Genomic DNA, 13,528 nt, shown 5'->3' with positions numbered 1-13,528 from the left:
GGAGTGGGAGGCTGGGCCTGGCCCAGCCCGAGCCCCGCTTTCCAGGCCCCTGGCTCTGTGTGCTGTCTGGTTTCCGGCAGGGTTGTTTAAGAACGTTGTCCCTGGTTGGCCATTAGCAAAACTACGTGGAAGAGTGGTGGAGGGGAACACCGAGGGATTCTCTGTCCTCTGCTCACGCATCCACTGGTCCAGGCACCAGTGTTTGGTGCTCACGCCTCTCCGGGAGGTGCTGCTCATCACACCACCATTTCTAAGTGACTGTGTTGTCGGATGGCCAGAACTGTCTCCTGAGCCTGGTCCTTGTTTCACACCGTCTTTCAGAATGACTGCATTTCAACACCCGTGTAACCTGTAGCCCGTCTGCTCTTCCTAGAGACTGAACAATCCTCCATACTGGTAAAGAAAAGAGGGATTCCTCACGTGTGTTTTCAGTGCTTGATTTCTGCTTTTAGAAAAATCACTAACGTGGTCATTGGAGGCTATCTGACATCGAATTTGAATTTTCCTGTGCTTGTTCCAAGACTGTCATGTCTTAGGAGAAGCCCCCAGGTGGCTCTTTCTTTTTAAGGGGACAGGGGTCATCCAGCGTTGGGGGGACAGTCAGTCCCCCTGCAGCCACGTAACTGACACCCGGGGCTCTTCCTGTACTGTGGATGCTGTCACTGTATCTGCTTTATCATCTCAGAGTTAAGAGGCTCAGATGTTTGTTTTTGAAATTCTTCACATATATGAAAGCAGAGTTTTCTTAAAGCCCGCTTTTGGGATAGAGATAAAAGATTTGATTTCTCTGCCCACCGAGGAGTCCTGGACACAGATGCTGCATTCAGTGAGTGAGGCGGACGGCCCTCAGCTTCCCTGTGGGTGTCGCTTGCCTGGAAAAAGTCACAGGAGGCCGCCAGACGTAGAGCAGGAGCTGCCATCTGTGGATCCTGTTAGGTTTCGGGAGAGGAGAGATGTTTGCTGCCGTTCCCTCATAGCTGGTCTGGGTCCCTGATAATGATCCCCGATCCCTGAAAAGACCCCCAGGTGGGGGTTTGGTGGAGACCCCAACCATCAATATCTTCTTGACACCTGGCCAGTTACGTCCCTGTCACAGAAGGGATGGCCAGGACTCACGTGGGCTTTGACCAGGGCCCACCTGGGGTCTGGAGCCATGAGGGCTGCTTCCTCCTGCATCTGGGACTCTGGATTGGGAAGGAATTTCCCCACCCGACTCTGCAGGCTCTTGAACACATTTTTATGGAATTCTTCTTGCCTCCAGGGGCGTCACTCTAGCCTTGGAATTTTTTGTTTGTTTTTTTAGTGTTGTTCTATTTGCTGTTTTATTCAATCTACTTGTAGTCTCCACTGTCAGGCGAATTCTGGTTGTATTTTCAAATGTGCCAGAATTTTTCTGCCCCAGCTTGTCTTTGGCAAATGTGATCCAGCTGTTACTTTATGGTCACCATTATAGGCTGCTCTTGAGAAAGAGTCCTGATCCCAGACTCTGGCTGGGTTGCCTGCATGTTGAGGGCCAAGGGACGCAGCTCCTTGGTGGTACTGGGCCATGGCTCAGCTGTGGCTAAGGGCCCGTCCTTCAGGCTTTGTGTGTGTAGATGGGCTGTCGCCTAGGACATACGGCCGCGATGGCTCCTGCAGCTGCAAAGTTCAGGGTAGGGGAGCCTGCCGAGCCCCAGCTGGGTGACAGACAAAGTGCTGGGCGGCCCTGGGGCTTCAGGACCTCGAGTGTGACCAGTGATGCTGGAGCCTTTGCTCTGGGAGCCAGAGCTGCTCTGGAGGCCCCCTCTGAGGCCCATCCTGTCTGGCGGCCATGGATGACCAGCCTGGTCAGGTCACACGTGCAGGTCCCCGCAGAGCACCTGGCCCTGCTCCTCGGACACACTAATAGAAGGTTTGTAAGAGCCGGCCGGGCAGGGGAGTCCACTCTGCCCACCTCCTGCTGAAGTCCTGCATCTGCAGATGAAGGCAGAATTCTTGGCCTGTCTGAGGGTGGAGAGGCCTTGCTCACCAAGCAGATGTGTAATTGGCACCAGGATGATGGTTACGAGCTGCTCCTATTTGACTGAATGTGAGGGGTGGGCATTTCCTTTGGCTTCCCCACTCCTGACACTTGCTGGTTACTTATTTCTGAGGCTGGGATGTTAAACTGGTAGAGGCTGCCCACCCATTGTTCCTCTGGCAGAAGCAGCAGAGTGAGGGCCCTTGTGGGAGGAGGGAGAGCGTCTTCACCAGGGGGCCTTGGTCAGCTGACCTCATGACCCAGAAGGAAGGCTCTCCATCTGCACCAGGGGAGGGGTGATCCTTACCCGGAAGGAAGGCTTTTTGTGAGCATACAGTGGGACAGCCTGGCCCAAGGCCACCCAGCTCTTTCCCAGGCCAGAAGCTCAGTGGCAGCTGGGGGTGGGGTGGGAGTGGGGAGCTGCAGGTCCTGGGCCCCCTCATTCTGTAGGAGAGGAGTCACCTGGCACCACTTCACTTCCAGTCCCCGCCAGCCCTGTCTCGTCCTCTGAAGAAGCCCGCTGAGGGCTGCAGGGAGTGCTTTCCTCGCTTACATCTGTGGCCCATCGCCACAGTCGAGTTGCCCTGGACTTGCATCCTCAGGTTGCCGCGTTCACCTCTGTCCCCCGCCAGATGCCTTCCTGGGGAAGGGGCGCTGTTTTTAACTTGTGGCAGCAGCATTTATATCGCAGTGCTGGGTGTTCACTGGCAGCCAAACCAGGTGGTATCCCCCACACTCTGGACCAGCCTGTGGCCAGAGGCGTAGCCTTCACTCTAGCTCCGCAGGTGTTCCTCCCTTGGAGAGGTGTGCTTGTGGCAAAGGACTGGGTGGACCTGTTAATGTGGAATCCTCAGCTCTCTTTTTTCTGAGATGAGGAAACTGGGCCAGAAGCAGTTTATTTGTAAGGTTGTATCAGTGCTACATAGCTTGTGCCAGATGCTGGAGGCTCTGAAAGCCCAGTGGGGCCTCAGCCCTGGTCTCAAAGGGGTTGAGAGTCTCTGTAAGCAGTCAGGAGAAGAGGGTCAGAGAGAGTCTCTGGAGCCAGTGTAGATGGCGTGAGATTCTTCTAGCGGGCGTCTGGCAGGTGTGGCAGAGCAGATCAGCAGAAGTGGTTTGAAAATAGACCAGGAATTACAGTGTTACTCCTTTCCTTCCAGAGGCTTAAACTTGAGTTTAACCTGTATTGGTTATTAATGTGTAGTATTGATCTTATCTTAGTTTTGAAGGGAAGAGGGCATCCTTTTTGTCCTTGGGGGTTGGAGGATGTCCTCTCACCACCCCGGCTGGCCGACCCCTCCCTGCCATTTACAGAGAGCCTGCTGTCTCAGGAGCTCACACACAGTAATGTTTGTTACTTCTTTCTCTAGGTCATGGCTTCCGGCTTCTCAGACCTGAGGCTCCAGTAGAGGAAATGACCGTCAGGGACCCTGCTCCAGACCTGTTACGGAGACTGAACCTCTGTGGGGCACAAACCTGCTGGAGACAGGGAAGCTTCTCTCTCTGAAGGGATCTGCACTTGTCACAGAAGGTAAAGATGACGACCTCGTCCATCAGACGCCAGATGAAAAACATTGTCAACAACTACTCGGAAGCTGAGATAAAAGTGCGGGAAGCCACCTCCAATGACCCATGGGGCCCGTCCAGCTCCCTGATGACGGAGATCGCAGACCTGACCTACAACGTGGTGGCCTTCTCGGAGATCATGAGCATGGTGTGGAAGCGGCTCAACGACCATGGCAAGAACTGGCGGCATGTGTACAAGGCGCTGACGCTGCTTGACTACCTCATCAAGACGGGCTCAGAGCGCGTGGCCCAGCAGTGCCGCGAGAACATCTTCGCCATCCAGACCCTGAAGGACTTCCAGTACGTCGACCGTGACGGCAAGGACCAGGGGGTCAACGTGCGTGAGAAGGCCAAGCAGCTGGTGGCCCTGCTGAAGGACGAGGAGCGGCTTAAGGCCGAGCGGGCCCAGGCCCTCAAGACCAAGGAGCGCATGGCCCAGGTGGCCACCGGCATGGGCAGCAACCAGATCACCTTTGGCCGGGGCTCCAGCCAGCCCAACTTGTCCACCAGCTACTCGGAGCAGGAGTACGGCAAGGCCGGGGGGTCGCCGGCTTCCTACCATGGCTGTGAGTAGTAACCCCCACGCTGGGCACCAGGCTCAGCCAGACTCATGGCCCCTACCTTCCCGCTGCTGGCACCTGGCAGCAGCTCCTCAGTTCACCTGGAGTTACAGAGGGGCTTCTGGCCTGGGGTCCCAAGACCCTCTGCTTCTCTGTGCGTGTGGGCAGGGCAGGCGCAGAGGATGGATTACCTGCTTCCCCCTCAGGCCAGGGCTGAAGCTGTCCACAGCAGCAGGGGATTGGCTGTCCCGGAAATCTACTCTCTTTTGTCTCATATTCAGTGTCTTTCTGAAACTGGGCTTCAGGTCTCCTGACCGGCTCAGCGTCTGTTCTCCTTGAGCATCGCTGGGTGAGGCAGTGAATGTCCACCTCTCTTGCAGAGGGAGAGGCCAGGCTTCCTTCCCACCTCTGGGTGGGAGTCCTTGCTGATTTGGTCACACTGCTGGGTCCATGCTTTCTGGGCTGCTGTTTTCTCGCTTTGCGTGTTGAGGATGCTAGGTCTTTGCCCAGTGTTCAGGAGAGATGTCAGAGAGCAGAAGTGGCATTCAGGGCCTGATGGAGGCTGGCCAGGGAGCCATGTTGGCATTCTAGCTGTTCATGGAGATGGGCCCTGAAATGGTGCCCCTCTGCCTTCTCATTATGGTGGCAAGCAGGCAGCCCTGGTAGCCTGCAGGGTGAGGGACACAGAAATTGGGCCTTTGGCTGAAAACAGAAATCCAGGTACCCCTACCCTTTGCTTTTGGAATAAGTAACACTGTTAGCATAAGAAAAAATTTCAGGCAGCTGCTTGCAGTTTGACCCCCTGTTGGCCTTGCTTATTTAGTTTGGCAGGTTTCGGTTTGTCGTTGCCTTGCCACTCGTAGCATTTGTGTTGAGCAGATCTGCACAGTGGGGTCGGGCTCCCGCCTCTGGGATTCTCAGCGATTGTCAAGCTCAGAGGCCAGCATTCCTGTCCCACTTGTAGTTCCTGTCGTTTCCCCACCTAGTTTGGATGACTCTGCTCAGGCAAAGGCTGGGACCTTGGTGAAGCCGCTTAAAAGAAATGGAGCATGCAATCTGGGGCTCCAGGGGCTCCCCTACGCTAGGTTGATAGAAAAGGAAGATTGCCCTTAAGAAGTGAAGTCGTATGTGTCCCTCATGGAGCCCTTCTCCACCAAGAAAGGCCGCTGCAGGTAGGCTGGGCTCCAGGCTGCCCTCCTCTTTGGAAGTGGTCACGTAAGGACCTTGGGGGCTGCTTTTCTCCTGTCTGCCTTTTGAGGTCATTGCCCCTGAGTCCCGAGGACTGAGAGTAGGAGCTGAAGCCACGTCCCATGCATTGAGTGAAGACTGTTCCGGGGCTGGGAGGAGGTGGTGGGGCCTCGTGTCTGGTCCTGTGGCCTCAGCCTTCGCCTCCCTGCCCAGCGGCCCTGAGTTGGCCCACCTCTGAGAGCCCAAGCTTGAGCTGCATGTTCAGAGTCTGTTCGCGGGGCCCGGCCTTGCCTGTCCCTCTAACGGCCTGTCTGTGTGTGTGTGTGTGTGTGTGTGTGTGTGTGTGTGTGTGTGTGTGTGTCCCTGCCCCACAGCACCTGAGGCCTCGCTGTGTCCCCAGCACCGCACTGGGCCCCCGCGGGGTCAGAGCGAGGAGCCGCCGCCGAGCCAGCGCCCGCCCTTCCTGCTGCGCCCGGGGCCACCCTCCTGCCCGGCCAATGACCCGGCCCAGCCCTGCCTCTCTTGGGACCCCGCAGCCCAAGGTGGGAAATGCAGGCAGCCTGCTGGGTGTGCTCCTGGTCGCCCAGTACAGCCAGCTTTCTCCCTGCCTCCCGGGCCTCAGGGAGGCTCCCTCTGCAGCCCAGCGCCAGTCCTTCCCTCTCCCGGGGGCCCTGGCTATCCTGTGCCCCTCTCCACACCCCTCACCCAGAGGCCTCAGGGGAGCTGCTGTTTGCTTTGCATGAGGCCTGGGATGGCTGTCAGGCTCTCCCAGTCCCGCACCCTGTGGGATTGGAGGTGTGCTGGCGGCAGCCCCAGACGTGGGGAGGACCAGGCCCCTGGGCTGGGCCTGTGGTTTGGTCCTTGTCCCACCGGCACACCCAGCCGGGAGCCATCCTCCATGTTGCAGTGATGCGGGCGGGTGAGCAGAGGACCAAATGGGGTGGATTTTGCTTCTCAGTTCCCTGCCGTCCTTCCTGAAATCCACGGGACTCGGGACCCTGGCAAGCAGAGAGTTGGCTGCCCAATCAATTGTAGGTTGCAGTGTTTGGAGGTCTCTGACTCAATGGGGATGGAAGTGAGGCTTGCTTTAGGGGTGATTACTAGCTCTCCTGGACAACCTTCAGCTGGTGTGGGCTACGCTGAAAACAGATTTCGCCGCAGCCTACAAAGAAGTGCGCTCAGTCCACTGCCTTGGCACCTGGGCCCACCACAGAGAACGCCTCTCCTCTCTCCCTGCGTGGCTCGGACCGGGGAGGCCAGCAGCCGTGGAAGTGGCCCCCTCACTTGGGCCTTGTACACCTTGTGGCCACCCTGCCAGTGCTCGTGGGATCACTGTGTTGAGCTCTGGGCCCATTTTCCCTCACCCTCTGTCCTGAGGGAGTACTGGCTTTGGTGCAGGGAGGCAGTCAGAGTGTTTCAGAGTGACACTTCCGCTGGTCCCCAGTGCCCCCGAGCCTGCCTGTTGAGTACCTGAGGCCCCCAGCTCTCCTGGGCTGCTTGCATTCAGAGCCCCCGAGCCAAGGCCCACAGGTGCCCCCTCAACTCAGTGCCTCCACACACTGCCAACAAGTTGGTCAACCCACAGCCTACACTGCCTCAGCTCTGGGGCTAGAGGTAGAAATTAATGGTAAAATGAGTGAGTTTGTTTTCCCAGAGTTTCTCAAGTGCTGGATGAGGTTTGGGCAAACCAGTGATACGTGGTGTCTCCGTTCTGGGTGCCTTCCTCTCTGTGTCTCGTACCCTCACTGTCACAGGTGATCTTTTCTGAGCACCTGCCTGATGCTCAGTGTGAGGCGAGGGCTTCCCCTGGGCGCTGGGGATCTACCTTGAACATGCTGGCTTGGAATGCAGCATGGAGGGGTCACCCTGACTGGCCTCGTGAGATGCAGCGGAGATCCAGGCCAGGCCGTCAGCTCAGCTCGTGTGGTGTGCTGTCTCCATCAGTGGTTGTCTCAGGCTGGGACACTAGCCCTCTTTTCTTTTTCTTGACACTTAGCCTTTGGAACTACATTTTGTGGGCTTTTCCAGAAACGTGGAAATGTGCCATATCTTGAGGCTTTGAGTCTAGAACATCTGATTCTTAGAGGTTAGATTTTGTTGGTAGTGAAGGCTGTTTCCAACTTTGTAGGTGCCCTTTCTCTGCTCCCTGAGCTGCTGGCTGCCCAGAGCCCAGGCACACATCTGACAGGCTGGAGTCACGGGGTGGGCGCGGGCGTCGTGGTCGTGCTGCTGAGTTTTCTCGGAGGCTGCAGCCTGTCCAGTTCAGGTTCTTCCTCCCGTCCCTCCAGCTGATGACCGGCAGCCGTGCTCTTTCAGAAAGTCAGTCAGCAGACAGTGTGCCCATGGGTCTCCTCCCGCGGCCTGCTGGCAGCTCAGTGACGAACCCCATCGGGCCAGTGCGCCTGTGGCCCGCTTCTCCACTTCTAGGTGGTAAGCTCAGCATGGGTGGCACAAAAGAAGCTCTGCTGGTTTTCTCATTGTAAGATAATGCCTGTCTACTCCTGATCATGTAGAAAGTGCAAAAGGAAGACGGACACACTCCATGATCTCCTTAGACTGCTGATGTTCCCGTGTGGGTGTGTCCTTCTGAATGTTTTTTCTAAGCGCGTGCTTTTCTAGGCCTGCAGGTTTGTTTGGATCCCTGCCGTTTCTATCACGACATCGTCACCCCAGCTGCCAGGCCTCTGGGCACAGGCAGTGGTGGGGCCTCGTCATGGTCATCTGTCTGGGGAGAGCCGGAGAGTTCTTACTCTGAGGAGGAAGCGAGGACCAGATCAGTACCCATATCCCCCACAGCCAGCTGGAACTGGGTCTGAAGTATGTTTTGTGGGAGCAGAAGGAATCTAATGTTTTATATTGCATACATGGTAGAACAGTGTTACACACGTGTCGTTTGTAACAAAGCACACATCTCAGAAGGTTACAGCATTCATTTGCCCAGGGCTGGCTCTGGGCAGTGAGAGCTCATGGTCCGCAGATGAGGCCTGGCCCTCTGTGGGCCTCCAGTTCGGGAGAGGGTGGGCACCTTGACGGTGTGCCACATGGAGTGCCCGGAGGGGGCCGGGCAGGTGAGTCAGAGGCTGTTCTCAGCCTGCGCGCAGTGGGCGGGATGCAGCGGCTCCGAGGACCCCTCAGCTGACTCAGATAACTTGCTGTGCATTTCCACATTGCTGCACAGTTGCACTTGGCTGCAGAGGTTAGAGCTCGGGTGGGTTAGGGTCCGTGGAGCAGGTTGAGGTGGTGCTCTCTTCCGGTTTTGCGCATCCCCTGTGCTGTCACAGGCTCTCACACAGCGCCCCGCCTGAGGGACACACTCTGAGAAGGGACCGCGTGGATCACAGTCTCCACCCTGTCTGAATTGTATCCAGGTTCTCACAGTGTGGTAACAATGTGGTGAATACCTTTGGGCAGAAGGCTGCTTTTCCGAGGAGTCTTGATGTAGAATTGTCTTGTCTTCAATGTAGAATTCCAGGAAGTGAGGTTAGTGGACAAGTGTGTTGAAAAGTGAAAGTGAAAGTGAAGTCGCTCAGTCGTGTCTGACTCTTTGCGATCCCATGGACTGTAGCCCACCAGGCTCCTCCGTCCATGGGATTCTCCAGGCAAGAATACTGGAGTGGGTTGCCATTTCCTTCTCCAGGGCATCTTCCCGACCTAGGGATTGAACCCAGGTTTCCTGCATTGCAGGCAGACATTTTAACCTCCGAGCCACCATGTCTTGAACTTGGCAGATGTTTTCCCAGCAGACCCAGCCCAGGTGCAGTGCCCCCAGCTGGGGTGCAAGAGAAGTGGCCATGCTTGGTGGATAGCCCCGAGCCCAAAATGGGTACTGAGATTTTTCTGAAAGATAATTTCTAGTTTCAGTTAAGTTCAGTCGCTCAGTTGTGCCTGACTCTTTGTGACCCCATGGACTGCAGCATGCCAGGCCTCCCTTTCCATCACCAACTCCCAGAGCTTTCTCAAACTCATGTCCGTTGAGTCAGTGATTCCATCCAACCATCTCATCTTCTGTTGTCCCCTTCTCCTCGCACCTTCAATCTTTCCCAGCATCAGGGTCTTGGCAAAAGTCAGTTCTTTGCATCAGGTGGCCAAAGGATTGGAGTTCCAGCTTCAGCATCAGTCCTTCCAGGAATATTCAGGACTGATTTCCTCTAGGATGGAATGGTTGGATCTCCTTGCTGTCCAAGAGACTCTCAAGAGTCTTCTCCAACACCACAGCTCAAAAGCATCAATTCTTCAGCACTCAGCTTTCTTTATAGTCCAACTCTCAGTCCATACATGACTACTGGAAAAACCATAGCCTTGACTAGATGGACCTTTGTTGGCAAAGTAATGTCTCTCCTTTCGAATATGCTTTCTAGGTTGGTCATAACTTTTCTTCCAAGGAGCAAGCGTCTTTTAATTTCATGGCTGCAGTCACCATCTGCAGTGATTTTGGAGCCCCCCAAAATAAGGTCTTTCATTGTTTCCACTGTTTCCCCATCTATTTGCCATGAAGTGATGGGACCAGATGCCATGATCTTAGTTTTCTCAATGTTGAGTTTTAAGCCAACTTTTTCATTCTCCACTTTCACTTTCATCAAGAGGCTCTTTAGTTCTGCTTCGCTTTCTGTCATAAGAGCGGTGTCATCTGCATATCTGAGGTTATTGACATTTCTCCTGGCAATCTTGATTCTAGCTTGTGCTTCATCCAGTCCAGCATTTCTCATGATGTACTCTGCATATAAGTTAAATGAGCAGGGTGACAGTATACAGCCTTGATGTACTCCTTTCCCGATTTGGAACCAATCTGTTGTTCCATGTCCAGTTCTAACTGTTGCTTCTTGACCTGCATCCAGATTTCTCGGGAGGCAGGTCAGGTGGTCTGGTATTCCCATCTTTTGAAGAATTTTCCACAGTTTGCTGTGATCCACACAGTCAAAGGCTTTGGCATAGTCAATAAAGCAGAAGTAGATGTGTTTCTGGAACTCTCTTGCTTTTTTGATGATCCAACGGATGTTGGCAATTTGATCTCTGGTTCCTCTGCCTTTTCTAAATCCGGTTTGAACGTCTGGAAGCACTGTTCGCATACTGTTGAAGCCTGTTTTGGAGAATTTTGAGCATTACTTTGCTAGTTCAGTAGATGAAAATTTCCATCAGGATATTCATTTTAAAAGTTAGTTTCCTGTTTGTAAATGTTGCTCTTTAAGAAATTGCTGTAGGCATGTAATCTCAGTTTACGACTGAATTAAGAAAGAGGGCGTTCTGTCTCTGTTGAAGTTGTGGTGACCATAGCACCCCCCCCCCACCCCGTTCCTCCCGAGCGCCTGCCTGGGGAGCTGTGGGTATGGCCCTCACCCGGGTGCTCCCCAACCCCCCCACCCAAGAGTGTGACTTCCCAAAGCACCAGGAACCATGGAACCCCCGGGAAAGAACAAGGAGGAAAAATGGCTTCCTGTTCTGGACAAGCTCCTAGCTCCCACCTTGCAAGCTGATGACCTTGTAACGGACAGGGTTTACCATGCAGCCCAAAGAGAGCAGCACAGATAGGACGGACTCTGAGTCCTGCCAGCCAGCGACAGGGCAGCCTTTGTCTCTGCCCAGCCGCCCATCCCAACCATTGTCCGCACTGCCTCCTTTCTTCCTGGGCTTCGGCTTTCGCACACCTCAGGATGGTTGGGACCAGTGTGTGAGGTGTGCCCTTGGGAGTCACAGCTTCTGCTCACTGTAAACTAAGCTAGAAAATGAACACAAAGGTGCGTGGAAAGAGGCAGGTCGGGGAGATGGCCTAGCTGCAGGCAGGTCCGGAGCGCAGGTGAGGCCCCCAGTCTGTGGGCTCTAGGTGCCTGGGGCAGGGGTGTCTGCACTGAGCCAGGCTGAGAAGAACCCCTGCCTGCGGAGCACCCCAGTGGGGAGGACGTGCTAGGGGGTGGCTCCAGAGCCAAGGCTGGAGGGGAAGCCGAGGTGCTCTTGCCCGCCTGAGGGCTGGAAGGAGCTGGAGGATTCTAGGGCCTGTGTGGGGGTGGCAGAGCAGGGGTGGGGTGGGTGTGAGCAGTAGAGTCGAGGGGCAGCTCCTCCCCGTGGCAGGAGTGTGCGGGAGGCGGGCCCCAGACGTGTGTGCTGGGAGAGCCTGGGACCTGCGGCAGCAGCAGGACTGACACAGGTCTTGTCCCCTGTGGAGGCTGGAAGCCTGGATCAGGGTGTGCGCAGGCCTGTGCCTCTGAGACCCGCACGTGCAGGGAGCGTCCTGCCTCATGCTCCCCCTGCTCCTGCTGCCAGAGGCCTCCTCGGTGTCCCCGGGCCACGGCTGGTGCCCTCCCCTCATGTCTCTGCCCCCATCTCTTCCCTGCCTGTAAGGGCACAGGTCACTTTGGGTGTGGGGCCCACCTACTCCAGTGTGACCTCAGCTTAACCACTCACTAAGGACTCTGCCACAGCCATTTCCAAATCCACTCGTGTTCTGAGGTGCTGGGGGTCAGGACCTCACACCTTTGGGCCTGCTCTGCCTTGGCCCCTCGGCAGGGCAAGGCTCTCGACCCTGGTGAAGTCCCACCTGCTCTCTGCCTGGCAACCTTGCTGCCTGCCCCCAGGCCATGCTCCAGTGTCCCCACCCCCTCCCCTGTGTGTGTGCGTCTTGTCCCTCCTTACTGGACACAGGCCCTGGGAGAGCAGGGGCTGTCCTCTGGCCTGGAGAAGCGCCCAGGCATGGTGTACACAAATGTTAGGGCTGAGGGCTCCAAGCAGCTCATGGCATGGGGACAGCATGGCATTGGCTTTTGAGTTCTGCCGACTCTGAGTGGCCTCCCTGGGCCCCGGCTCCCTCCTCTGTGGGAAGCAGTCATGGTGAAGAGCAAGGCCTTAGGTCGGCCTTTGTCCCTTGTGGCTGTGGGACCCTGGCGAGCCACCTCATCTCTGGGCCCCAGCCCTGGTTTTGGGGTGGATTGGGAGGCAGGACCCCATCTGGGCTGAGGGTTGGGCAAGACGCCAGGTGTGGTACCACTGTCACGTGCCAGGCACTGGCCAGGTGCCCCCTGTAGGAACTCGTCTGGTCCTCACAGTAGCCCAAGCCGCGGGAACCCTGTCTCCCATCCTGTGGGTGAGGAGGCCAAGGCGAGGGGTTGAGCAGCGGCAAGCCCAGGTCTGGGCTCAGACTTCCAGGCGCACCCTTCACCAGGGCTGCCTCTCTGAGGCTGAGACCGTCAGCCTGGATGGGGATGCGGTGAGGTGGAGCCCACACATGGCAGGAATTGAGGGGGCCGGTGGGCGAGAGTCAGGAAAGCACGCCAATGTGCAGGGCGTGCGTGTATGTCTTCTGGGTGGAATCATGAGAAAATGTCAGCAGCTGTTTCCTCTGGGAAGAGGGGTAGAGGCAGGAAGAGTGGGCCGGCCCTCACTTCCTCTTACGCTGAAGTATTTAACACAAGCTCCGGCATCTCCCCTCCCCCATAGCCTGACAGTGGATGGAGTGGACAGCAGCCACTGGGCCACCTCGTCCCTGCCCGCGTGCCCATCTGCCCACTGTCTGTACGGAGACTGTGACGTGCAGCCAACTGTCTGTACGGAGACTGCCCGGGATCTTGTCCCTTAAGTCTGACTGTGCTCACGACCCTCATGTGCTGGGATGCTGGGCCAGCCATCCTGCAAAGCAGCCCTTGGTCTGGGTTTGTCTGCCTCAGTCCTTTTCCTGTGCTTCTGTGAACTGGAATCAGATGTAGAGTCTGCGATGGGATCTAGACAGGGTTTTGCCAGGACTGCCGAGTGGTGGGCAAAGGGCAGAGCATGGTCGTGGTCCAGCCCCTCTTGTCCTGAAGGTCACCCGGCTGTGGTGGTACTTCAGTCTCTTCACATCTTGCACCTTTTTGACTTTTCCACAACATTGTTGTTCAGTTGCTCTGTCGTGTCTGACTCCGCGACCCCATGGACTGCAGCACAGCAGTCTTCCCTGTCCACCATTTCCCAGAGTTTGCTCAAACTCAAGTCCATTGAGTCAGTGGACATGTTATTTCCACAACATATTTATGTATTTTCTCTCTTTCAATGTTACCTGGGGTAATCTGAGCTTATTTTCTCATAATTCATCTCACTTGACTAAAAACAGTCTTTCCTGCTGTCTCCTTGTGAGCTGGGAGAGGGTGGGCCTGGAAGGTCTCCCGGGGGATAGGGTCAGAAGCCTCTGCTCTCCGTGGGAGTGTCCTTGGTGGCTGAGGTCATTGCTGACTCAGGAAACAGCCTGTGGAGCACA

General features: G+C 56.0%; 1 protein-coding gene across 3 annotated transcripts in view; it reads left to right on the top strand.

The window, feature by feature from the left end:
• The window catches only part of EPN2 (epsin 2), a 50,070-nt gene that overhangs the window by 23,218 nt on the left and 13,324 nt on the right, over window positions 1–13,528 (top strand). For 2 of the 3 annotated variants that reach the window (XM_068977809.1, XM_068977808.1), the window contains exon 2: window positions 3,367–4,128. In XM_068977809.1, the coding sequence (XP_068833910.1) occupies window positions 3,534–4,128 (595 nt within the window). In that variant the 5' untranslated portion in view covers window positions 3,367–3,533. Of the gene's footprint in view, window positions 1–3,366; window positions 4,129–5,684; window positions 5,853–13,528 lie in introns of all 3 variants that reach the window. The other variant, XM_068977807.1, reaches the window with a different exon arrangement.

The sequence above is a fragment of the Capricornis sumatraensis genome, chromosome 8, assembly GCF_032405125.1.
Source record: "Capricornis sumatraensis isolate serow.1 chromosome 8, serow.2, whole genome shotgun sequence".
NCBI classification, from domain to species: Eukaryota; Metazoa; Chordata; class Mammalia; order Artiodactyla; family Bovidae; genus Capricornis; species Capricornis sumatraensis.
This window is presented reverse-complemented; position numbering and strand designations above follow the sequence as displayed.